This window comes from Phoca vitulina, unplaced genomic scaffold, assembly GCF_004348235.1.
Source record: "Phoca vitulina isolate PV1807 unplaced genomic scaffold, GSC_HSeal_1.0 scaffold4, whole genome shotgun sequence".
Classification (NCBI taxonomy): Eukaryota; Metazoa; Chordata; class Mammalia; order Carnivora; family Phocidae; genus Phoca; species Phoca vitulina.
In genome coordinates, this window is record NW_022589707.1 from 24,726,010 (window position 1) to 24,753,238 (window position 27,229).

At 36.7% G+C, this 27,229-nt stretch overlaps 1 protein-coding gene across 1 annotated transcript; it reads left to right on the forward strand.

Annotated features, from left to right (window-relative positions):
- The first annotated feature begins 866 nt into the window (after nucleotides 1-866).
- Nucleotides 867-21,506, forward strand: ANKRD7 (ankyrin repeat domain 7). Its single transcript, XM_032401185.1, has 7 exons — nucleotides 867-1,096; nucleotides 3,941-4,055; nucleotides 4,206-4,379; nucleotides 5,218-5,324; nucleotides 6,114-6,251; nucleotides 8,397-8,503; nucleotides 21,278-21,506. Exons 1-7 carry the CDS (start codon nucleotides 867-869, stop codon nucleotides 21,346-21,348), a joined length of 942 nt encoding a protein of 313 aa, XP_032257076.1. The 3' UTR covers nucleotides 21,349-21,506.
- Nucleotides 21,507-27,229: the final 5,723 nt, after the last annotated feature.

Here is a 27,229-nt window from a genome sequence, read left to right on the forward strand (position 1 = left end):
GAAAAAGATTGAGTGCAAACATTGAAGGTATATGCAAGGGAGTGATGATGATGATGAACAATGGAATTTAATCTAGTTAAGTAGGGAAATGTGTACACAGAGTGGGGTGGTCAAGGTCAGTGAAAGGTGGTAGAAATTAATGGACTGTAGGTGCAATGAATTGGAAGCCTTTTTGGAATTTTGTGACATGAGAAAACGAGCTGGAATATGAGAGGTAGCATTCAAAAGTAAATTTGAAATTGAGATTATAGAGGGATCTCAGTTATTGTTAAAGATGTGTTAGATCATGTGAACGTTGGGGGGTGGGTGGATACTTAGACTGGAGGGCAAGATCCCTGGAGAAGATCCATCCCCACCACAAGGAAGGTAAATCTGTTTTCAAGAGTTCAAGTCATTAGGTCTATCCTTGAAGAAGAAGGGGTTATTTGTAAGAAAATTGGTAGGTTTCTGCCAAAAGGCTCTTGATCTACCAGTAAGATTGATAGTGTAGCCGTCAGTCAAAGATCTTAACTGAGAATCTGGGTCTGGACGCCTTCAGTACTGAGTCCCTACAGGTGTGGGTGCTGCGCCAGGCCCTGGCGGTTGCCAGGCAACTGAGGTGGGTGTGTTGCCCCAGGCAAGTGGTTCAACCCCTTTCTTGTCTTGATCACTTCCTGTCACTGGCCCACTTCCGGTCTCTGGCTAGCTTGGACTCTGGGGTGAAGACACGCCCAGAGACTCCCTCGAGCCGGGTGGGGGGTGGGGTGGGAAGTGAGAGGGTGAGGGGGTGGGGAGGTAGGGAGGGGCCAGGCCCAAGGGGCAGGTGGGGCCGTTGGGAACTGCAGGGACACCCTGATCCAACGGAAGGACTTGTCTCCTGTGCCGCCATGAAGAAGCTTTTCACTTTCTGGAGAAGGAAGGATGAGCCCCATAGCCCCTCCTCACACCTGCCCATAGGCCGGGCCAGCACTCATCACCCCACCCAGCCAGGCTACAACCTTCGAGATAAGGATTTAAAGAAACTTCACAAAGCTGCCTCAGTCGGGGATTTGGAGAAGGTGAAGGAGTACCTTCAGCTCAAGAAACATGATGTGAATATACGGGACAGAGAACACAGGTGACCAGACTGATGAAGGGCAGTGTGGAGAGGAAGCCGGCTCCACTGGGTCCTGTAATCAGGAACAGGACTTGTCTGGGCTGCTTCATTGGTTGTCACTCCGAGTTTCCCATAGTGGAGAGGTCTGATAACACTGTCAGGGGGTCACACTCCCAACTTCCAGCTTGTTACTTCTTAAAATGCTTACCTGCATATTTGAGGTTATTTGTGTCCTCCCTGATGGCCTCCACTCCTCCCACTGCATTAATCTCCACCTGGCACTTCACCCTTTACCCAAACTGCTGGTTTTAATTTGATATATATATATATATATATATTGTCCCCAGCCACCCAAGATTTACCATAGTATTAATGTACTAATAGGAAAAAAGTAGAGGAGACCTCCCAGAACAGTGGTTGTTAAGATTTTAAGACATTGAGACAGCAAAACAATTGGCTTTTTAATTTGGATCTCCTATAATTTTTTTTTCCAATTGCAGAATATCTTCAAAAAGCCCATCACAACCACTTACTGCAAAAACAAAAGTAATTTTATATATTAGGAAACAAAGAAGTTATGTGTTTGGCATTAATAACAGCAAATATGTACTGTCTATGCCTACCTTAAAATCTCGTGGGAAGTTTTCAAGTCATAGGGTATGAAAAACATCATTTTTCATCATAATTGGGTAACTGGAAGCTATGGTTATAAAGAAGGTTTATGTCGGTTTGCCAATAGTTTTATGTCCTTCCCTCTGTCAAAAACAGAGTTATCTAAATTATTCCAATTTTTATCCTATACCACTCCATTGAATTACATTACGGGGTCATGGGTAACCTCAGTATGACTTCATTCAGGGGTCAGTTCTCAGTCTTACCCAGCTGGCATCTCAGCCAAGTATCTTACTTGCCCTATCAGTAGTATTTGAAATAATGTCTTGTCTTTCAGGAAACTTGGTTCACTTGGCACCTCTCCTACTTCTGTGGGCATTTCTTTCCAGACTCTTTTGCTGATTTCTTTTCCTCTTCCTGTCTGGTAAATATTTGAGGGCTCAGAACTTGAAATGATTCTGTGTGTCTGAATCTTCACCTGCCTGGTGAAGAGAGATTATCTGTAAATGTCCGTATCCCAGTGCCTTCCAGCATCTTTATCTCTGGCCAGACCTCTCCCCTGAACTCTAGAGTCGTGTATACAAACACCTACACTTCAACGTGGGTATCTGATAGACTGTGGTGTGCTGGCAAATGTTTAATAACAGGCTCTTAGTTGAGGGTGGGGGCAAAGCAAAGGGAGGAGAAGCCCCGATTCCAAGCTACCAATGAGATGTCATTTGGCTTGAATAGTTCCTGAAAATTTAACAGTTGGTTTGTGAGAGCCGCTGGCTCCATTACATCCCTGTTTAAACATCTCAAATATCCCCAAACTGTGCGCCTGTTCTTGTCCTCAGATCTGCATCTCTCTTTCTAGAATAACCAAATTCTTTTCTTTGAATTGTTAGACCAGAAACCCTAGCGTCATTCTTGACTCCTCTCTTTCTTTCATATCATCCATCTGATCTTGTTGGCTCCACCTTCAAAATATAGCTAAAATCCAACTATTTCCTGCCACCTTCACAGTTACCATTCTAGTCAAAATCTCTATCCTATCCAACCAAAATTACTGCAGTGGCCTCCTAACTAGTTTTCTGTCTTTTAACCTTTTCAGTTTATTCTCAATACAGTAGCCAGAAAGATCCTATAAAATGTATGTGAAATGAGTCATTCCTTGCGGTAACAACTTCCACTGGCTTTTCATCTCATTAAGGGTCAAGGCCAAAGTCCTTCCAGTGGCTCATTCAGCCTTACATGACATGTACCCCCATCCTATTATCTCTCTGATCTTCTGTCTTACAACTTCCCCTTCATTCATCTCCAGCTTCCCTGGCCTCCTTAGTGTTCCACAGAAATGCCAGAAATGTATTTAGGGCCTTTGGACTTGCTGTTTCCTGTGCCTGAAGTGCTTCTCCCTGCCCCCCACCCCCAGATATCCACATGGCTTCCTCTCACTCTCTCACTCCCTTCCGGGGTTTATTTAATTATCACCTTATCAGCGAGGGCTACCTTGTCTACTCTTTGTACAATGGCAAGTTCTCTGTTTGCTGACATTTCCTATCTTCCCTGCCCGATTTTTCTCTTTAGCACTTAATACTGTCTGGTATGCTTTCTATTTTAAGCTTTTTGTTTACTTCTTCCACTAGCAGGTATGATCCATAAGAGCAGGTATTTTTGTCTCTTTTGTTTTTTTGTTTGTTTGTTTGTTTTTGTTTTTTTTTTTTTTAAAGATTTTATTTATTTATTTGAGAGAGAGAGAATGAGAGAGAGCGAGTACATGAGAAGGGGGAGGGTCAGAGGGAGAAGCAGACTCCCTGCCGAGCAGGGAGCCCGATGCGGAACTCGATCCAGGGACTCCAGGATCATGACCTGAGCCAAAGGCAGTCGCTTAACCAACTGAGCCACCCAGGCGCCCTGTCTCTTTTGTTTACTGCTATATCTTCATCACCTAGAACCCTGCCTAGCCATAGTAAATGCTTACTAGATATTTTTTGATGAATACAATGCATACATACATACATACATACATATGTATTTTTAACTCATTATAAACTTTCCTTGAAGTGAAACCAGTTAAATATTTGATCTTAAAGGCATTTGCATGGCCTTTTTAATTCAGTAGAAAGCAATTATAATTAATATAACTTGTATATAAATATCAATAAGTACATGAAGCAAATACTTTAACAGTATATGATCTGGCATGTTCTTGAGTATCGTAACTTCTCGAACTAAGACTTACCTCTAACTTTGTGTTTTGTTATATTCATATAGAACACCTTTGCACCTGGCCTGTGCTAATGGATATTCAAATATTGTATCTCTCTTAATTGAGAAACAGTGCAAAATAAATGTCTGCGATAGTGAAAACCGGTCTCCATTGACTAAGGTGTGTTAATTTTTCCTTTCTGGAATGCGTTTGAGTTCTAGTTAACTTTTGTTGGATTTCATAGTTTAAAGCATAGTATTAAACGTTAGTTTAATATATCCCATCCTGAGTAGTAAGTTGGTGACTCATCTATTCTTGTTGTATTGACAGGCAGTCCAGTGTGCTAAGGAGGATTGTGCTACTATTCTTCTAGGCCATGGTGCAGACCCAAATCTGGCAGATTTAGATGGCAATACTGCTCTCCATTATGCTGTCTGTGGCCAAAGTGTCTCATTAGTTGAAAAATTGCTTGAGCACAAAGCTAATCTTGAAGATCAAAATAAGGTAGTCTATTAAAACTAACATTATATTTTAGAAAGCAATGGAAGAAGGTATGTATTGCAGATATTCATATCTGTTGAAACACATGTTAGATGAAGCGTGAGTTTTCCAAAATGAAACTGGGGAAAAGGAGAAGAATGAGATGATCAAACACTGATAAGGTTTTCCTTTTTAAAAGATCTTGGTCCATTTCATTTCAAACTATAACACTGACCTCCAAAACAATACTATATTTAACATTGATAACTGTTCAAAGGCCTATATCAAATGAGAAATATCTGGTTTCCCTATAAGTTGATATTGGTTAAAAATCATAAGCCTACATTTTTGCCTGTCTTATTTATATACTCATGGATAATGATATTAGGGTTAAATTAGAAAATCACTTACTATACTAAAAGTAATCCAACTCTCCTATTGAGATAAGTTTTGTGGGGTTTTTTTTTTAAGCTTCTTAAGTTCACAGCCCAAAATAAGTGTCAGCCTTAGAGGTCTATGAAATCTCAATGATAACAACATTATGAAATGTGAATTGATGGTTTGTAATACTTATATTAAATACTAGGTGCTCTTCGCTTTAAATACTCCAGGCTGCTCATGCCCACAATTTGAATTAGGCCTAAAGTAAAAACTTTGATTTTATTTTTGAATGACCCAACTCCAGTTTATTTTCTTAGTCTCTGAAATCATATTTTGGTATATATCAAAACCTTTTTAAAATTAAAGTGTATATTCAGACGTTTCTTACTAACACACTTATCTCTTAAATTGAACTTAAATCTAAAAGGCATACAATGTTAGTACAATATTTTAAATAATCATTTTGAAATAATCTTTTCAGGATGGGTATACTCCACTGTTACTTGCCATTACTGAAAATAATGCAAAAATGGTAGAATATCTTCTGAAGAGAGGGGCAGATGTGAATGCTTCAGATAAGAATCAAAGGTATAATAAATGCTAAATAAGACCTACAACTATAGCTACCTAACAAGACAATACATTTGTGTGTGTGTGTGTACATTTTGTGATATTGATAAAAGATCTGGCTATATATTTTAGGTAAATTACCTAAATTCCCAGGATCTGTTTCTGTAAAATCAAACAATTGGTCCAAATTGGTAGGTCATTATTATTATTCTTTATAACATTAGAATTACAATCTTACACAGAAACTCAATCTCTAAATCCTAGGTGCTGTAGCTAAATGGGAGTAGGTACCCAGAGCCCCAGACATGCCCTTCCCTAGCATTTTGAGATATCTTGAAAACACTGTGGTTCCAGGGAGCAGGGACTAAAAAACATTGAGCTAGGGCACCAGGGTGGCTCAGTCGGTTAAGTGTCTACTTTTGGCTCAGGCATGATCCCAGGGTCCTGGGATCAAGCCCCGCATTGGGCTCCTTGCTCAGTGGGGAGCCTGCTTCTCCCTCTCCCTGTGCTGCTCCCCCCCTGCTCGTGCTCTTTCTCTGTCAAATGAATAAATAAAATCTAAAAAATAAATAAATAAACAAACATTGAGCTAGCTGCTTCCTAGAGACTCTTATTTTTAGGCTCTGTAATATAATGTGATTGGTATACCTTTTTGAGCAGATCTGCCCCACTTTTTACATTCTTGCCCTGACTCTTTCCCTGATAGTCTACATTTGAACGGTAAATTTGGAAGACTAACTTTTAAAAAAAAGTACAAGACATGTTTAAGATCTATAAATACACGTTTATGTATCCCTCTTGCTCCAGAACAGCCCTTATGATTGCTCTAAGTGAAGAACCAACAAATTTAGTCAGTCTTCTTCTTCAGCAAGAAGTGGACCTATCTTGCCAAGATATTTACGGATTCACAGCTGAGGAATATGCTTCTTTCAATGGTTTTACTATGTAAGTGGTACTGCATATCTTTTAACAATTGTATGGGATTTGATCATAAGGAAAGAACCATGAGCTCCGAAAGTACAAAGCTGACAAAGACAAAGCTCTGCAGTAGGGGTAACCATATTATGAATTCTGGCCACATGGATCCAGGGATCCTTGATTTCACCTGTTTGTAGGGTCGAATCAATATAAGAACTGCAGGTATGCTGAGTCTGCAGATTAACTCCCAGTGGCATGGGAATTTGAAGTATGTCAGGACAGTGATTTCAGCAAATAGTGACATAGCCAATAATACAACATCTGGGTAATAGTGTTGGGCAAAAGTTGATTAATCTACACAAGCCTCTTTCATTGTTTTTACACATTAGTAATGTAAAAATTTTATTCAAGTTTTGATTATTGTTTTGTTAGCTAACTTTAGTTTGATAAGTTTTCAAAATTCTTAAGTATATATTCTCATTAACCCAAAAGACAGAACTTTTCATGTATAAATATGCATTTCTAATTTTAATAGTCAATGAGAAAGTAAGATGAACAGAAATTTACATATAGCTAATGAAGTTAAGTAACATAAAGGTATTTTCCTTATAAGTTCATTTTAAAGTAAAATTTTAATTATACATAGGTATTTTTTTCTAGTTTATTGTTTTCTTGTTCTTCCACCTTTTATCCACATTTTAGTGATATCTTTTAATCATTAATTCCATATGGACATCATAGGGGTAGGAGGAGAGGAAAAAAAGAAAGGAGAGAGAGAGAAGTAATTTTTATATATACATTCAGATGTTTATTTTTAAAGTCTAAACTGAACTTTATAAACTAAGGGATTCATAACCCATTAAATATATAAACCATAATTGAATACAGTATTTTCTTTGCAATACTGGACATATGTACCTTGCTTTACCTTGGTTTAAGCAAACCATGTTATAAAAATTTAAGTATAGAGATAAATTACTGCTATTCTATGCTATGAAAGGATTCTTCATTTTATAAAAAGAATTCCTGTTCCTTTTAAATAGGGAATTTTCCTTATCATTTAAAAAGTTTGGATATAGGGGCACCTGGGTGGCTCAGTCGGTTAAGCAGCCGACTCTTGATTTCAGCTCAGGTCATGATCCTCAGGTCCTGGGATAGAGTCTGTGTCAGGCTCTGCGCTCAGTGGGGAGTCTGCTTAAGGATTCTGTCGCTCTCCTTGTGCCCCTCCCCCTGTTCATTAAGGCCAAGTGTTATGAGCTGAATTGTGTCCCATTCCTCCCTCCTCAAAATCATGTGTTAAAAAGTCCTAACCCCCAGTACCTCAGAATTTGGATGATTGTATTTTGAGAGAGGGCTTTTATTTATTTATTTTTTTTTTATAAAGATTTTATTTATTTATTTGAGAGAGAGAGAATGAGAGACAGAGAGCATGAGAGGGAGGAGGGTCAGAGGGAGAAGCAGACTCCCTGCCAAGCAGGGAGCCCGATGCGGGACTCGATCCCGGGACTCCAGGATCATGACCTGAGCCGAAGGCAGTTGCTTAACCAACTGAGCCACCCAGGCGCCCGAGAGAGGGCTTTTAAAGAGATGTTAAATTAAAATGACTGCAGTAGAGTGGGTCCTAATCCAGTTTGACTGGTATTCTTGTAAGAAAAGGAGATTAGGATATTGAGACACCAACAGTGCTTGTTGCCAGAGGGGCAACTTTTAGGTGAAGAGTCAGCAAAGCAAGGAGAGAGGCCTGGAACAGATCCTCCCCTTACAGCCCTCAGAGGAAACCAACCCTCCTGGCACCTTGATCTTGGGTCTCCAGCTTCCAGAACTGTGAGAAAACAAATGTCTGTTGTTTTAAGCCACCCAGTGTGTGGTATTTTTGTGAGGCAACCCTAGCAACCTAAAACATCAACAATAACCTAAAGCTATTTTTTCTACCTTGCTAGTAGTTTATTTGTGATAGCAGGAAGAAAAGGACCAGAGAATGGGAGTATGTGAAATAAAAATGGGGTCTGTTAAGGGAATTGGCTTGAAAGGAGGCTTGAGGTCAGCAGCAAGTGTAAGACATACTGAGAAAGGCACTAGCTAACATCTAAGGTTTTGATATGATGATTCTATATTATGAATTTAACTATTTATGAATCCTGGAATTCATATATATTTTCTCTTTATGGATAGATATCATCAATTAATTGCCAGTTATGGAAAGGAGAAGAAAGTTGAACAGACTAACTTTGAAGATACAACCTTGGGCACTACATTTGATAGAGAAGAACTGAAGGAAGGTAAGAAGACACAAACTAAACAAATAGTTTTAATGGTTTGCTTTTTAGAAAGGGACTCAGTTAAATAATATTTAAATTCGAAATAGAAATTTTCTCCAATTTTGAATTGCTAAATATTTTTAAGAACTGTTCTTTGTAATTAAAACATTTTGACACTGTGTTGACTGAAAATGTAAAGAGCTACCAAATGATTAAGATACTTTTTATCCATAGTTTAGTTATAAAAAACAAAATATGACTAGTTATAATAATTACCAGTTATAAAAAACAAAATTTTTAATAATATAAAGCTATTAGTAAATTTCTAAGTTTATTCTAAAAACACTTCAGCTAAGTATATTTGATAATTGTTAATATAATATATACTTAATCATTACATAAAACTTAAAATTAGGTAGCAGTATTTGTGAATTGAAAATACTATGCATCTATTAAAATAATTTTTGGTGCTTATTTTCAAAAAAACAAAGAGTTATTTAGATCTGTAAAACATAGCTTTTTTGTTTGTTTGGTTTTTGGTGGGTATAGGTTACTTTGACATTTTTTTAATTGGATGACATAAAAATTTTTACAGTTATACTCTGTGAATACACCAGCAAACACACTCCTCCCCTACCCTTCAACTATAGTGTAAAAAAGAAGAAAAAAAAAAAAAGGAAATTTAAGACAGAGAGGGAACCTGATGGCAATAGGAGATCATATGACTGTCACAACTATTCACTCTTTCTTCATCCCCTCAAATCTATCATTATGATACTTAGAATAGTGCTTGGTCCTATTGCCTCGAGGTGACTGAATTTAAGAGAGAATTTACCTGAATTTTCCTTTGTAACTTAATCTTACACACTCAAGAAATTTTGTTTTTTGGACTCTGGTTCTTCATCCTTATATGCTCCTCTCCTACTGTCTCTCTCTCTATCTCTCTCTCTTATAATGTTCACGCAGCTATAAGAAGTAAAGAATTTCTGTGATTAATACTTCAGTTCTTTAGGGAAATAAAGCAGTAGAAAGTTAAAAATACCACTCTTATATTTTGAGTATCTCCTGAGGCTAAACAATTAAAAACACCCCCATTCCTTTTACCCATGGCAATACATGTTGCAGTTTTTAATGAAATGTTAATCTTTGTACGTTTTGAAGCATAATAGAAATATTAGGTCAGGAAAATTGCCCAAACACATTAAAAAAGATGGTGAACATTAAAGGTTGTATTTCTGTCAGATTCCAAGGGGATAATTTAATTATTCATTTTTTTAAATGACCATAAAATACAGAAATATTGATGCTAATTGTTTTGTAGCTGAGGCGTAGAATTTAAGAAATATACTTAGGAGTGAAAATATTTGAACACAAATGAAGACATTACAAATATTACTTGTTTTCTAGACATATAACCTCATTTCTACAAGTCCTTTGCTGCTGCCTTGAATTAGAAAAGTCTGTTTTGAAAGAGCAATTAAATGAAATGTCACAGCATTTCATTGACTACTCATTTGAAGAAAAGTTTGTTAATGGAGAACAATTTTCACCTTAGAAGATGTGAAGAGATTTCAAAAGACAAACATCTAGATCATGAACTATCAGTTGAAAGGATACAATTTGTGTTCAGCTTATAGTCAGCAAAAGTCTTTTTAGTCAGAATTTTGAATGGAGTATTCGTAAGTGTAAACTTTGATGCATTGGAGCATTTAAATAAAGTAAAAATATTACTATGTCAGCTATAAAATAGAGGAAAACATTATAAATAACCCTGTGTAAATGGAAATTCTCTTTTATTTACAAGCACTTTCATTGACAAAACCTTTTTTCTTTTTTAGAAATACCACAGTAATACATATTGAGAAAATTTAGGTATTACAGAAAAGAAAAAAGGAAATAAGAAAAGGTATCACTCATAGTCTCATGACCCAAACAAACACCTGTTAAATTTCTGGCATGTTTTCGTAATCTTTTAAAATCTGCTAAACTTTTTTTTTTCCTCAAAGGGAATTTACAATTTTGCATTTAAAAACAAAATACTGAGCACATAGTTTTCACTATGCTCCTTGCCGTACCTTGAACACATCCAGCACAGTCTAGCTTCGGGATGATTCTGGGGAAGACTCTTCCTTGTATCCTTGTATCCTAGGACATTCCTTTCCTCGTAAGGGACATCAGTGAAGGCTTCTCTGGTTGCCTTGCCATTCTGTCACTTACGATGCTTTATTATCTACTCCTCTCCCCCTTGCCCTTTGGATTGCAAGATGCATGAGAGCTTGAACTTTTTTTGTTCACAGTTAAATCCTCATCACTTGTAAAATGTCTGGTGATAGTAAATATTCAGTTGCCAGATACAGTCATACCTCATTTTATTGCACTGTGGAAATACTGCTTTTTTTTTTTTTTTACAAGTTGAAGGTTTGTGGTAACTGCGTCAAGCAAGTCTACTGGCACCATTTTTCCCACTTCATTTGCTCACTTCATGTCTCTGTGTCACATTTTGATAATTTTCACAATATTTTAAACTTTTTCATTATTATTATTATATTTGTTATGGTGATGTGATCAGTGATCTTTGATGTTATTATTATAATTGCCTTGTGGTGCCATGAACCACACCCATATCAGACGGCAGACTTGATTGATCAATATGTGTATCTTCTGACTACTCCCAACTTGCTGTTCCTCCTCTGTCTCCCTCTCCTTGGCCTCCTTATCCTCTGAGACACAACAGTATTGACATTAGGACAATTAATAACTGTATAATGGACTCTAAGTGTTCAAGTGAACGGAAGAGTCTCAAGTCTTTCTCTTTAAATCAAAAGCCAGAAATGATTATGCTTAGTGAGGAAGGCATGTTAAAAGCTGAGGTAAGCTGAAAGCTAGGCCTCTTGTGCCAGATAGTTAGCCAAGTTGTGAATGCAACGGAAAACTTCTTGAAGAAAATTAAAAGTGTTACTCCAGTGAACATATGAAAGATAAGAAGCAAAACAGCCTTATTGCTGATGTGGAGACAGTTTTGGTAGTCTGCATAGAAGATCACCAGATACAACATTCCTTTAAGTCAAAGCCTAATCCAGAGCAAGGCCCTAACTCTATTCAGTTCTGTGAAGGCTGAGAGAGGTGAGGAAGCTGCAGAAGGTAAGTTTGAAGCTCACAGAGGTTGGCATAAGGTTTAAAGAAAGAAGCCATCTCCATAACATAGAAGTGCAAAGTAAAGCAGCAAGTGCCTATATAGAAGCTCCAGCAAGTTACCCAGAAGATCTAGCTAATGATAATTAATAATAATTAAGATAAATAATGAAGCTGGCTACACTAAACAACAGATTTTCAATGTAGACAGAACAGCCTTATATTAGAAGAGGATGCCATCTAGTATTTTCATAGCTAGAGAGAAGTCAATGCCTGGCTTCAAAGCTTCAAAAGATAGGCTGACTCTCTTGTTAGGGCTAATGCTGGTGACTTTAAGAGGAAGCCATTGCTCATTTACCATTCCAAATATTGTAGGGCCCCTAAAAACAACACTGTATCTACTCCAGTTATGCTCTGTACATAGAACAACAAAGCCTAAATGACAGCACATCTTTTTTCAACATGGTTTACTGAAAAATTTAAAGCCCACTACTGCTCAGACAAAAAGATCCCTTTCAAGATGTGACTGCTCATTGACAATGCACCTGGTTACCCCAGAGCTCCGATGGAAATGTGCAAGGAGATTAATGCCTATTTTCATGCTAACACAACATCCATTCTGCAGCCCATGGCTCAGGGAGTAATTTTGACTTTCAAGTCTTATTATTTAAGAAATACATTTTTGTACAATTTTGTAAGGTCAGAGCTGCCATAGATAGTGATTTGTGTAATGGATCTGAGCAAAGTAAATTGAAAGCCTTCTGGAAAAGATTCACCCTTTTAGATGCCATTAAGAACATTTGTGATTCATGGGAAGAGGTCAAAATATAAACATTAACAGAAGTTTGGAAGAAGTTGATTCCAACCCTCAAAGACAACTTGGAGGAGAAGGGTTAAAGACTTCAGTGAAGTAACTGCAGATGTGGTAGAAATAGAAAAAGAACTAGAATGAGAAGTGGGGCCTGAAGATATGACTGAATTGTTACAATCTCATGATAACACTTTAATGGATGAGTTGTTGCTTCTTATGGTTGAGCAAAGAAAGTGGATCCTTGTCGTTAAATTTACTCCTGATGAAGATGTTATGAAGATTGTTGAAATGACAACAAAGGATTTAGAATATGATATAAATTTAGTTGATAAAGCAGCAGCAGGTTTTGAGAGGATTGATTCCAATTTTGAAAGAAGTTCTACTGTGGGTAAAATGCTATGAAATAGCATTGTGTGCTACAGAGAAATCATTTGCAAACAAGTCCATTGATGCGGCAAACTTCACTGTTGTCTTCTTTTAAGAAATTGCCATAGCCACTCTGCCCTTCAGCAACCACCACCCTAGTCAGTCAGGAGCCATCAACATTGAGGCAAGACCCTCCACCAGCAAAAAGATTAGGACTCACTGAAAGCCCAGATGATGGTTAGCATTTTTTTAGCAAGAAAGTATTTTTAATTAAGATATGTACATTATATTTTTAGACACAGTGCTATTGCAGACGTAATAGACTACAGTACAGTGTAAACATAACTTTTATATGCACTGGGAAATCAAAAAGTTCATCTCAGTTTATTACCAAGATGAGAATAAATAGCCCAGGAACTCAATAGGAAGAGAGCAGAGTTCAGACTGTGAGGACTTTCTATGTTAGCAAGGACTCAATAAGCCACTAAAAGCAAGGCAGAAGAAGTCTCCATGGGACCTGCGCCCAGTTGAAATTGGGATCTGCAGTGATAAATGATGTAAATCAAATCTTGCTGGGTGGTCTAAGAAAACTTTGGAAATAAAGATAACCCAAATGAGAATAAATAGAAGCTATTCAGAGATAGTAGTGAGGGAGTCAGCCATCATCACTTACATTTGACAGAGACTCAAAGGAAAGCAGGAAAGTGGAAAAGCTCTAACATTGAAAAAAATGGAAGACTTCATACTTGAAGTCTAATTGGGGGTGGTTGGCATGGGGAAGCTGCAGATTGGTTAATTAGAAGTGTTGCATTTTATGTGATTAATTTGAAGAGCATATTTGGCTTTCTCTGGTTAGTGTTGAGTTGGAAGCAGAAAGAGGGAGAAGTGAAATTGGCAGTCATGACAAGGTTTTGGTCAAAACCTTCATTCATTCATTGAATTCTGGGCTGATTTCAGAGATTATGGATCAGAGTTCTATTTTCATATATGGTCTGGCTATTGTCCATTTGAATATTCACTCTTTCACAAATATTCTAAGATTAATTTATCTCCTGACTTCTGAATTTTAAGTCTTGACAAAATGTAAGTACTTTATCAATAAGAATTATTATTAAGATTTTAAAATGAGTTTTCTGCCCTCTACAATCATTATAAGAAAAAATTTGCCAACTTCTCTACTTCCTATATATATATATATATTTATTATTTCCATTGATGTTTTAGTAGCAGAGTGGAAAAGATATAGTAAACTCAAATACCTACCTAGCCACTTAGAAGCAGAAGAATGTTCAAGCTTCTTAACTATAACCTCAGTTCCTTCAATGTAATAGAAAGAAGATAAACGAATCACTTCCCAAGATTGTTCTCATGAGGCAGATCTTTTCTCCTTTATACTACATTTATACTACTTCAGAATCCTTGGAATCATGTATCTTTGATATAAGTTATATTGATCGGCTACATGATACTCTAATTCACTATGATTCACTCAGACATTCCCTTACTGTGGGGTATTACATTTTTTTCCCATTTTTTTTCTCCCATCATTAAATACTGAAAACCTTATCTTGCTATCCATGTTTTCTTCTTGGGAATTATGTCCATTGGAGACAGTTCTATGACTGAGATTACTAGTTTACAATGTATGAAAGTATTTATGTTTCATAAAATACACTACCAATATTTTTCCAAAGTCTTTCAGTGTTTTAAGATCCACTTGAATCAAAAGTTGACTGAAAAAAAGATTTGACTGTGTTGAAAAATATGGAAGACCAGAAACCATAGATGACCAAAGCTACTTTCTTGTTTGGCCATTTAGTTATATTCTTTTATAAGAGCGGGAGGAGAGAAACACATTAAATAGATTTATATGAAAGATTTATTTTGAATAATAGATTTTAAAATGAAATTCCTTAACACAAAACCATTTTGCATGTAATTAAGCTGGGTACAAAAGTAGAGGGTTGATGATGTTCACAGTTCTTTAAAGTTGTAGAGAAATTTCTTTAAATCTTGTCAGTATCACTCTATGACTGAATTCATGAAACTCATTTGGCATTAGGGATAAAGTTTAAAGCTTTTATTAAGTGAGGCAGAGCCGGAAGAGGAGAGGAGAGACTGTGAAATGCCTTTTTTCTTTTCATCTGGACAGGGTACTTCCCCCTTTGTCCTCATAGGTTTCCCTTCAGGGACGTGTGCTATCAGACTCTGAAACCATGGCAGGGACAGGGGTTGCTGCATGGGCTCCCAAATTATAATCCCCACTACCTTCCAGATGTGGGAGTGGAGTAAGCTCCAGGAATGAAGCTTCTGCCACTAGAATCAGAGAGGGCGGAAATTGCAGGGTGCCTAGGGAAGTTTTCTGGGTGACGAGGCTTTCCCGGTGTTGCAGCCCCAGGGCGGCAGGGCCCTGGTATTGTGCAAGCCAGCTTGTCCATAGGCTCTAGTGCCCACCCGAACGCCACTCCCCCCCCCCCCGCCACCAACCACTCTGCTACCACCGGGTCTAGCAAAGGACACAGCAGCCCCTGGGCTTTTCCTAGACCAGAGAAGGGGGCCGGACCAGCGCCTGTGCACTGGGTCCCTGCGGCTAGAACATGTGCACCCGCCCAGAGCTACTGCCTGGTAGTTAGGATTCGTAAGAGTTTCCTTAGCTTCGTTGCCTTCCCCAAAAGTGCGAGGTTACAAGCAGCGGTGCTTTGATGCTGGGCGTCACCACTGCGAGAACTGCTTCTATGACCTCCAGCTCCGGGGTGGGATCAGGCGGCAGCGAGAAACAGGAAACTTGGGGAGCATCTGGATTCATTCAGGCGATCCTCAACCCACTCCCCAGGATGATGAAATAGGTTGTGTTCTCTCTTGGAAAGGAAGGGCAAGTGGCAGTCCAGGTCCTCTTCCAGCCAGAGGAGAGACTGCGGGGACGTGGGCGTGAGTAGTGACAGGCCTGAGTCCCACTAAGAGAGCTCAGGAAATCCACAGGGGTGCTGAGTGGGGAACGTGAGGTAAGTGCCCTATAATCTTTTGATGGGGATCCATAGCCTCACCTAAGAGTCATAAAAAACAGGTAATAGGGACAGTGTGATAGGAGGCTGATAGGGCGCGGCCAGGAAGTGGTAGAGACATATTCTGGGAAAAACTGGTGTGCCTGCCCTGACTCCACCTACATGTGCAGCTAGACATGGTCTGCGTCCCCAGTGAGGCATTTTTTCCCTTTCTAAGGCTTCTCAGCATCTGGGGCATTGTAGCACTTAAAATAGTAACTTCACATAGGATCCCAGACAGTGTGTCTCTTGGTCATTCATAAATCAATATTTTAACATCAACAGCAGCAACAACAACAAACTTTTAGTGGAATCCTGATCCTTTCATTATAGGACACATTACGGACAATTTTAAAGAGGTTTAACTAAATTTAAATAGTAATAGAAAGTACATAAATCATCATTTCCTTTTCCAGTATACACATTTTAAATTATCAAATATTAGCATATTATAGGAAAGTTTATAATGAGAGAAAAAAACTCCCATAATATAGAAACTTCTGAAGTAAAAACATTTTTGATAAGATCAGAGATTTTTAAAATAGATTTTATATTTTAGAGCGCTTCTGGGTTCACAACAAAATTGAGCAGAAGATACAGATATTTCCCATATACCTCTGTCCCAACACATGCATTGCCTCCCACACTATCAGTATAACTCACCAAAACTATACATTGGTTACCAAGGATGAACCTACATTGATACATCATAGTCATCCAAAATCGGTAGTTTACATTTACTCTTGGTCTTGTATGTACTTTAGGTTTGGACAAATGTATAATGTATAATGTATAATGATATGCATCCACCATTACAGTATCCTACAGAATAGGTCCATTGCCCTGTCTGTGTTCTCCCATTCATTCCACCCTCCCTCCAGCCCTTGACAACCTCTTTTTACTGTTTCCACAGTTTTACCTTTTCCAAAATGATATTTGCTGGAATCATATAGTATGTAGCCTTTTCACACTGGCTTCTTTCACTTAGTAGTGTGCATTTAAGTTTCCTCCATGTCTTTTCATGGCTTGGTAGTGCATTTCCTTTTAGCACTAAACAATATTCTATTATCTGGATATACCACAGTATCCATTCACCTACTGAAGGACATCTTGGTTGCTACCAAGTTTTGGCAATTATGGATAAAGCTGCTATAAATGTTCATGAGCAAAATTTTTCACAGACATAAGTTTTCAACTCCTTTATGTAAATACCAAGGAGTGTGATTACTGGATTATATGGTAAGAGTATGTTTAGTTTTGTAAGAAGATGACAAACTATCTTCCAAAGTGGCTGTACCATTTTGCCTTCCCACTGGCAATGAATGAGGGTTTCTCTTGCTCCACGTCCTCACCAGTATTTGATGTTGTCAGTGTTCTGGGTTTTGGCTGTTCTAATAGGTATGTAGATCTCTTTGTTGTTTTAATAACACACTTTAGGTAGGTAGGTAGGTAGGTAGATAGATAGATAGGTATAAACTATATGCTTTACTAAGGCATCTAAGAAAAACCTTTGGAGTGGAGAGGTGCTCCATGTTCTTGAACAAAGAGACTCATTTATCTAAAATATGTAAACTTTTATTATTTTAGCAATTTCCTATAAACCAAATCAAAATATCAAGATTTTAAAAATTAGAATTATTTGTGATGCTATTCTGGTATACTTTTATGATGATATTAAGAAAAATTTTGAAAAAAGATAAAGAGATTTATAAATTTCCACTAATTATTGTTTTACTGACAGCATAATAGATGGACAAATGAATGGAATAGAATAGAAAGTTTAGAAACACATCCAAATATCAATGAGAATCAGTATTTGATCATTATGAAAATTCAAATTAGTAGGGAAAAGCTAAATGATTCGTAAGTGCTGGCCAGATCTCTAGTAGTGAACCATACGTGGACTCTTAGAGTATAGCTCTGTTAGTGCACAGCGGAGTGCTCGGGTATTGTTTCCGAAGCAATCCCTCATTTCAGTCAGAACTTTACGTGGAGCCCAGATCATCCCCCAGATCTTCAGGCTAGGTTCCCTTTTGAGACCTTTGTTGTTCTTGCTAAGAAATCAGGGCTGTGACTAGGATGAGGCAAGCAGGACACTTAGGATGGAAATCCAAGGGTTGCTAATAGGGACCCGCTGAAGCCATCAGATTCCGATAGTATTGCAAAAAGGCATCAGTTTCCTTTCTTTGCTCCTAGATGGTCTCCCAAGACCTAAGTCCTTTGTAGCTGCCTGTGTCAGACTATGAAAATTCCTGTCATCTTCCTCCAGAGCAGTGGGGGACTGCTTACCTTAGATTCCCACTACTAAGGTCATTTACTCAAGTCCTAAATTTGATATAGTAATGAACACCTCCCATGTGACTCCTGTCTGTACCTCAGTTTTAGGAGAGGCTGCCATAATTTTCAAGGTTCAACAGGATCCTCTGAATCTAGAGGAGCTAAGTCTCTTAGGGAAGGTTTATTCAAACCCATCCATGTATCACAATCCAAGTATAAAAAATAGTTTCCATCTTCCAAAACATTTGGGGATCAACATAGAGATTAAGCATTATTCTCACAAAGATTTTCTGGTTTGGAATGTGAGTGAATAGAATGGGAATAGTTTTCCACATCAGTCTTGACTTGATCTGTTAGCTGTCTCCCATTAGCATGATTGGCCACTGTTAATAGAGACCCTAAAGTTTCTTATATACAATCACAAATTTGTTATCTAATGATTTATAATATATGTAACTTTAGTTACAAGTGATGTAGTAAGTCATGAAATTACTTACCTGAGTGCAAGTCATGAGTGCAAGTCATGAAATTACAAACCACAAGCAATAAACCACCTAATAAAGTAATATTAGGATTTAAAACATTTTGTGAAAACTGCAGAACTTTGAGACCTTAGCAACTATGTAAAAACAGACAGTGGGTTTTATTGAAGGATCCAGAATAGGACAGTAATAAAGTTAATGAGCACATTCTTCTGTTGCTTCACTATCTCACAAAATACTTGTATATGTTATGTCATTAAATCCCCACAACACTTGGGAGTTAGGAAGGTCAGGCAAGAGCCACATCTTACAGGAGCCAAAGAGAAAGTACTTTACCAAGAAAAAATAGCTGTGTGTCTAAACTGGGAGAAGAACTAATTTCAGGACTTCAGGATCTTATCATGTGACCTCTGGTTAATTTAATGAGTTGTACTGCTTTCAATTCAGGACTACTCAGTGATAATTTTTCACTTAAATGCTAATATAAAGCTAGTATAGCTCAGAAGTTTGAAGTGTATAGAAATTATATACCAATTTTATATAACTGAGTTAGGAGCTTCTGTCTGTTATGAGAAATATGAGTATTGTGGAATATAGTTGGTACATCATATCAGTATTAAAATAGTAATGTTATTTATTACATTTTCTTCTATATAATAATCACCATGTGATTTCTAAGAAAAAAATAATAAAGGAGATCCAAATATTCTTTATTTCAAACATAGCTATCAGTTAAAACTTCTGGTAGTGGATTTTCTCTTGTTGATTCTGCCAAAGATATAGAAAGTAGGATTATGAAAGTTTTCGTAATAAAAGAGCTATTTAAAAATCAATATGTAAATTTCATTGTTTTTCTTAAAATTCTACAATTTATTATTATTTAAGATGTTCATTGTGAGATTCTGAAATAATGTCTGAAGAGAAATTTAGTTTCAGAAGTTTACTAAATTCATTAAATCCATATGGTGCCTTTGTATACATTAGAAAACAAGTGTTATTTATTTCTATATAATTAGAAACTGGGTTTGTTATAAAATGGGTTTATTATTTTTACAACAAATTATTTCTTGTAATAAATGATAGCAACTTATTCATAATAAAAGCACCTATTTAAACTGGGACTGTACACGAACACAAAGAAATATGAACTTCAATAAAAGATGTCAGGTTATATTCTTAATTTACTTTTGCAGATCAGTATAGAATTTGGAAAAGCAATTCCTTATTGAGAATCACAAATTCTTTTATATGTTGTTACATTAATAATCTATTAACCTTTCTCTTTTGTAAGTTGAAGAGAATGAGTTGTTCCCATTAGAACAAAATATTTTTCTTCCATTTGTTGGCTAATTATCATGATTTACTGTCTTAATCCATTCGGGCTATAACAGAGTACTATAGATTAGGTGGTTTAACAACAGACATTTATTTCCCATAATTCTGGAGGCTGTAAGTCTGAGATTAGGGTGCTAGCATAGTCTGGTTCTTGAGGAGGGCCTTCTTGGTTTACTTTGTGTCCTCAGATGGCTGAAAGAGCTAGCTAGCGATCTCTGGTCTCTTATGGGGGCACTAAACCCATTCATGAGGGTTTCTGTGACTTGATTACCTCCTAAAGGCCCCACCTCCAAATACCACCACATTGAAATTAGGGTATCAACATGTCAATTTTGGGGGGACATAAACATTTAGTTCATAACATTTACTAATTTTGTTAGAACAAGACATTTTATTATCATCAACCAGATTTGTATTTGTAGAATAAATATATAAACATCCCATTTCTGGACTTAAAGTTTTAATAGAAGTGCAAAAATAGGTCACAAAAACAAAATTGCTGTAATGAAAATTGTGGGGCTTGAACTCACGACCCTGAGACTGAGACCTGAGCTGAGATAAAGAGTCGGACACTTAACTGACTGAGCCATCCAGGTATCCCTAAATGGTTGATCTTAAACTTACTAAGTAGAACCTCCAAGTAGTTCAGAGTAGGTAAGTTCTTAGCGTGGGACCTTTTCATTTATTCTTCCAAGAAAGAAGAAATAGCCATGTTTGCAGGACTCTATTCACAGGGTACATAAAATGGCTAGGATTAAATGAGTTTACTGCCATCTCTCTGAGAACAGGAAGGAAATACACTTGTCTCTTCTGTACTCCCTTCCCCTGGCCACTGGAAAGTTTTTGCAAGGATCATTGTCTCTTACTTGTTTTCTAATGTGGCAGAGTATGGTGCCTCTAGACCTTATGATGGGTTCTTCATGCTAAACTGAACAGTCTCTACCTACATTCCCTCCTTGAACTAAAGAATTAGCTAAGTATGCTATCTCCTTACTGCCCCTAATGGATGAGGTCTAGAAAAATCGTGCTGTTTAAATTTGTTGTTCCCCAATTATAATACCAATTCTTTTCATGATGCCATTTCTGTTGATTTTATTGGGTTAGGATTATGATAACTATAATTCACTTGTATCAAATTTTGATAAATCACATTCTCCCTTGCATATAATAATTTGTGATGGTGGGGAGGATTTTAATGTATCAGTTGCCCACCAAGAGTATAATTAATACTCTGGAATATTCTCCAGTTGTGTTCCAAAGGGATAGTTTGTGGCCAGGCATAAGAGTATTGTACTCATAATATTATTATATATTTTCCTATTGCTGATTCAAATTCATTCTTACTTTTTAGTTATGGATGAGAGTTCTGAAGAAGACCCATTAGCAGGTAGGATTTTTATAGATTTATTACCTCTTAAATAAGGGAATGAAGAGAAATGGAACTAACATTTATTCAGTGTTTTACTCTGAACTAGATAGGACATTATGTGCTTAACATGTGTTCTCTATATAATAATCATAATAGCTCTGCAAAGTTACCATGCTGTCATTTTCTTCTTTTTATTAATTACAAAATTGTGAGTTAGGGCACTTGATTAATTGGCCCAAGATCCCACAGTTAAAATGTGCTGAACCATAATTTAACTCCAAGTCGGCCGGGCTTTCAGACCAACCCCCCTCCCACCCCGCCCCTCCATGGTAGCTTTGTATCCACAGTATCAGGAGACAGGATCCAGTTAAGATCCTGGATCCTCGATCTTCAAGAAGTCAGATTTAACTGTATTTGCTTTTTCTGAGAAAAAAAAAAAAATTAAACCAAAGCAAACACAGGTAAAGGCCTAGAGTTTGTTCTAAAATGTTTGATAGTTAAAATAGTAATCAATACTTTGTTTTCACCATCAAGGGTTTGAGGGCAGACCTCAGTTAGCTCTGGTCTCAAGACTGTAGATTATTTGATTGCTTTCTCTTTTCTCAGATTACAATCAGCGAAGGAAAAAGATACTTAGGGTAAAATCCCGGAAAAGCCAGGTACAAGCTCCCAGTAGTCCTCTCCCAGTGGAGTTGTGCCGATAGCACCTAAGTTTCCCAGCAATAATATCTGACGACACATGCCAAGTGTTGCTAACCAGAGAAACTCTCTGAAGTCTTGGTGTTAGAGGGTTTTTACCAGGGCTCTGTGAATACTGTTTATAGATACATAGACAAGTAGCTCCCACATGACTAACTTCCATTAGTCTCCAACCCCTGGAAGTTCAACCGAAACAAGCATGGCCCAAGACTTGAGGCATGCAAAAGCTCTCTTATCAGAAAGGATATTCCAAGGGCTCAAAGGTTATCTCCCCAGAAGACAGAAGGACAAGGCCCAGTCCTTTTTTTGGAGTGTGCAGGATTTGAGCTTTACTGCACAGATAAATCAGTCTATTACTCAAGGAATTATTACACATCTTGCTCATTCTTGCCTTTGTGTTGACCAACGTGGAAAGCTTTCTCAACCATTTATGCAAAGCCTTACTATCCATAAGGACCCAGCACAAATCTGTCTGTTTACTTGAATTCTCCTCTGTGCTCCCCCACGTCTCTGCACATAGAAGCATTTGCAAGCTCTGCCATACATTGGGCACATTTATATATTGCCTTCAAATAACACTTTACCGGTCATGTCCTCTCTCAGTGAAGGTTCTCCTATAGTAAATTCTCAGGAAATGAACTATTATTGATAAATTGTTTAGATTATTCATTCTTTAATGTAGAATTTTATTTGCCCTAAACTATCCTTCCAATCTTTATAGGATACTTAGTTTTAATATACAAAATAAAATATGCAAGTTCTCATTCATTCTCAATTTCAGACTTTTAGCATATTCCCATTTCCCATTTATCTTTTCACACTAAAGAGATCTAATCTTTATATGACATCTAATCACTGACTGTTTTTCTCTATACTTTCTCTACCTCTGGCATTTAAAAAAAAGTGGTGATCAAAACTTCACATCACCTTTTGCACAAGGGAAAGATACTTATTTCCAATAAACTTACAGTTCTGTACAGAATTTTACTAGTATTTTTCCATCAAAGAGCTTTATCAAGGAATGCTCTTAATTACTTCTGAGTACTTTTCCTAGGTAACAATAGATAACTTAGAGTCCTTCATTCAATATTAGGATATATGTTAGCTATTGTTAACACTGACACATTACTTTGTTCCAGGTAGTACTGTTTATTATCTTAATCTTCATAACAACTCAAGGAGGGTTGTCCCATTTTTATTGAGGTACCCAAGACATGGGAGATTAATTTGCTTAAACTACCAGCTAAGTCTGATTTCCTTCACTGCCATGCTACACTGGCCTCACCTGACTCTAATTTAAAAATTCCTCAAAATTATACCTCCTACTTATCTTTAGTATCTCTGGTCCTTTTCTACATAACTGTGGTAAAGTTTACCCAAGTCAGGTTGAAAGATCTAAACACTTTTTAAAACTTTTAAGATAAAATTAAAAAAATTTAGCTATCATTTTGACCTCTTTAAAAAATTATTTTTAAAATGTTATATAAGCCATATTGCAGTGCTTTCTGGCAACTTATCAGTTTATGAATTTACTTTGTAGAGTGTAATTATAATCTATGATTTTCCTGATAGAAGACAAATTAAGTGAAACGTAAGATACAGTGTGCATATTTTCAGACATCAAACAGAAACATTTTCCTGCCTGCCCCCCAACACACACACACACACACACACACACACACATTTTTCATACATGACCTAAGTGATGTATCCCCCAGAGATGTGTCCCACCCCTATCCCCTGCTCCTGAATTCTTTTCCTTTTAACATATTTCAAATGTAATAACAATTCGGTACCATTTGCATTATTTGGTATTCGTAAGGCCAATATATAGGAAAAAGAAAACAAAAACCAAAGGTTCACAGTATAATTGAATATTGCCCTAGTGAGGAGAAAGGCCTTATCATATGGTTGAAAGAACACTGGGGTAGAAAGAATCGCATGGTATTTGGATCCTAGTTTTAGCAATACTTGACCTGTGCCACTTCTGGCAAATAATACATCTATAAGATAAAAGGATGTTTAAAAAAGAAGCATGTACAAAAAAGATGGAAGCAAGTTATAACAAAAAATCAATACAGAAAGTGGATGTTTAAAAAATTTAATGCTGCACCTAAGATCTGAAAGGTGTCTTGCAGAATAGTTCTCAACTCCTCCATTCACCAAATAATGCCAGTGGGCAGCAGATGGTATTGTTAACTAATGAGAGAAAACTGCTGGTAAAGTCCTCTTTTGCCTTTATCCTTAGTGTTACACAACCTATACACACTCTCCAATGTTAAAACAGAAAAAAGGTTGGGAAAATGATTAATGCAAATTAGATCCAATTAAAAAGACAGTTTCTAGTCCTTTAAATGAATCCAAGCCCTATAAGTTACATCCTAGACTACTTAAGGAATTTGACAAACTCACTCATGACCCTGGAGAGTAAACATTTGAGTCAAGATGATTTGGTTGAGGTGCTAAGGACAGATACAAGCTACACAAGGACAAAAACTTCTTAATATCATTCCCTGGTATATCCACAGTTGCAAGCCCGGTACCTGGTATGCCTTAAAATGGCTTTACAAATGTCACTGACAATATTCCAAAATATACTTTTTTTGTTTGTGGAAACATAGAAAAGGGAGCAGTGATCACTAGGAGGCAGCATTGATTCACGAAGACCAGCTATGCCCATGTCAGTTTCTCTGCTAAAAGAGGAATAAAGATCACAGCAAAGCATTTGACCAAATTTCACATAAATAACCTCGTAAACAAGATGGGAGAAAAGGACTAAATATCTTGTAATTAAACAAATTTGTAGCTGTTTGAATGGGAACACTGTGCTGTTTAATGGCTCAGTATCAATCTAGGTGGAGAGAGCTCTGCCTTATCAACATTGTTTTTTTCAGTCTTACATGTAAAGAATTTTTTTACCAAATTTGCCAATGACTTAAAAACGGAGAATAACAGCCCATGTTAAAAAAAAAAAAGAAAGCTCCAAATTAGTAAAAAAAAAAAAAAATATATTAAAATGAATGAAAGTAAACTTATAACATGAGATATAGAACTATATGCAAGTTCAGAATGGAGGGATCCTAGTTTACATGTGAAAAGTTAAACCTGAGTTTTCATTTTTGAACCCCACAAGTCAAGAGTATATGATTGCCATAGGACAAGTATAATCATACTATTTGTTAAATAATGTAAACTTATTACACATACCTTCCACTTAACCTTAAATCTTCAAAGTTGAAATAATCCAGTCTCTTATGGAGAGATATGGTAGCCAGAGGCACTGTGAAAAACCAAGGTGGCAAGACCCACATCTGCAACTTTTCCACTTTGGCCTTTGAATACCTAGAATAAGCTGTTTTACTGTTAAATCCCATAAATCATACCAAATTTTTTAAATGGAGCCTAATTCCATTTGTTACAGCACCAAAAAATACATACTGTTACCATGTCTGAAAGGTAAGGATTCTGAAGCATAACTAGGACTCATCCAGGCATATGATAGGTCTTTTAATAATTCGACTACTTTCCTTACTTAGCTATTTTTTGAATATTCCTTTTTGCCCCATTCCAGATCTACTGAACCACATCAGTGAGAGTAGGGCCCAAGAATATTTAAAGCAACTCAGGTAATTATGAAAATGACCCACAACAAAGCTTTGCAAACTGCCTTAGATCATCTAAATATTTCTTTCAGTCAGGTTTCTAATAGATATCTGACAGCAGGAATTTGATAATATACTTTCTACTGATAGGCAGTTTATAAAAATACAAAGACCTGGTCAAATTAGAGCCATGTTACCCATATGATCTCTCATAAGGCTCTTAACCCTGCTGAGCCTCAATTTCCCCATATGTAAAATGGTCACTGTTGTAAGCATTGAGCATCATGCCTGGCACAGGATATGCACTCAGTAAATGCTACCTACTAAATTTTGAAGGTGAAGGCCCAGAATACACTATATTGCCAGTTACGGATTGCTTTATAATTCTGGCCACTACCCAAGCAGGTTCACATGCCCTTGTGAAGGCACTGTATACTTTCTCATCCACATGGTGAATCTTCTGTTACACGTCTGAGAAACATGTTGACACAGATAGCCTATATTTATATTGAATACTAAAAGTTTTTTATCATATCTCACAATAGGTTAAAAATTCTGAATGATTTTATAAAGGTGTTAAACAGGATGTTTAAGTAAAGCAAATTATTAATAAAGTTTATCTTTAATTATCTCTTATTCTTCTGGCATCAAGATTTGTAATATTTAAGCCAAAACTGTCGGCATGTTAAGGCCATTTGACTTAGCAAAGTGCTTTAGCCTAAAAGCAATGCTTTAAACTATTACTTTGGACAGTATGTTTTCAGTTAAAAAGAAACAAATTAAGTCCTTTCTGCAGTTAATTGCCCTTTACAAAAAAGTTGAGTGAAAATATCTTTCCAGGAAAGATTTATTTCTTTGATTCATTATTAAGCTGGGCTTAAATAGTGCCTGAATCACAGAGCACAGAGGTAATTATAGGTTAAAATTGATTTGAGGCTCTTTATAAATAAAAGTGATTACAGAATAAAAATCTCATTAAAGAACATAAAAAACTTGACACTGCATATTAATCAAGTTACCACTCATAGTTGTGGTTCCTTTACAATGCTCATGCAAAAAGAAATCCAATTTGAATTGGTTACAAGCACAGAAAGCCTACCCTGTGCACCCAGGAATAAATTGCATAGACCATTTGGTGTGTTTTCATTCATTTTCCCTACCAACCATTACCAACATCCAATTCATATTTGGGGAATGATTTTTTGACATCAGTCAGGTAAATGCATTATTATAAGATTTCAGAAGGCTACATCATATTAGAAACTCATTACCGTGATGGTTTGTCTACTGGTTTATGTGTAATTTGTGTTATGTCAAGTATGTTGGCAAATAATCTGACTTGGGACTTCATTTGCACTGTTCTAATACATTTCACTTAGCAAATGAATGATCTGTATTCCTTATTTGATTTTTGGAAAATAGTTTACCCATTTAAAATACCACTATTTACTTATATAGAACATTTGGTTTATAGTCCCTCATTAAATTGTCTGTTTGCTTTACTCACTTTGCATTATTTTCATTTTATTATTGATATAAAACCATATACTACAAAAGCCAAATATTTATGATAGCCAATACTAACGAAACCCTGTCTAATCCTGAGGCAGCCCTGAGTAACAGAACACCAAGC

Excerpts from the sequence above, each read along its gene's own strand:
- ANKRD7 (XM_032401185.1), top strand. The coding sequence starts at position 867 with ATGAAGAAGCTTTTCACTTTCTGGAGAAGGAAGGATGAGCCCCATAGC. Across the intron at positions 4,380-5,217 it reads ATCTTGAAGATCAAAATAAG|GATGGGTATACTCCACTGTT; the intron begins GTAGTCTATTAA and ends TAATCTTTTCAG. Across the intron at positions 5,325-6,113 it reads GCTTCAGATAAGAATCAAAG|AACAGCCCTTATGATTGCTC; the intron begins GTATAATAAATG and ends CTCTTGCTCCAG.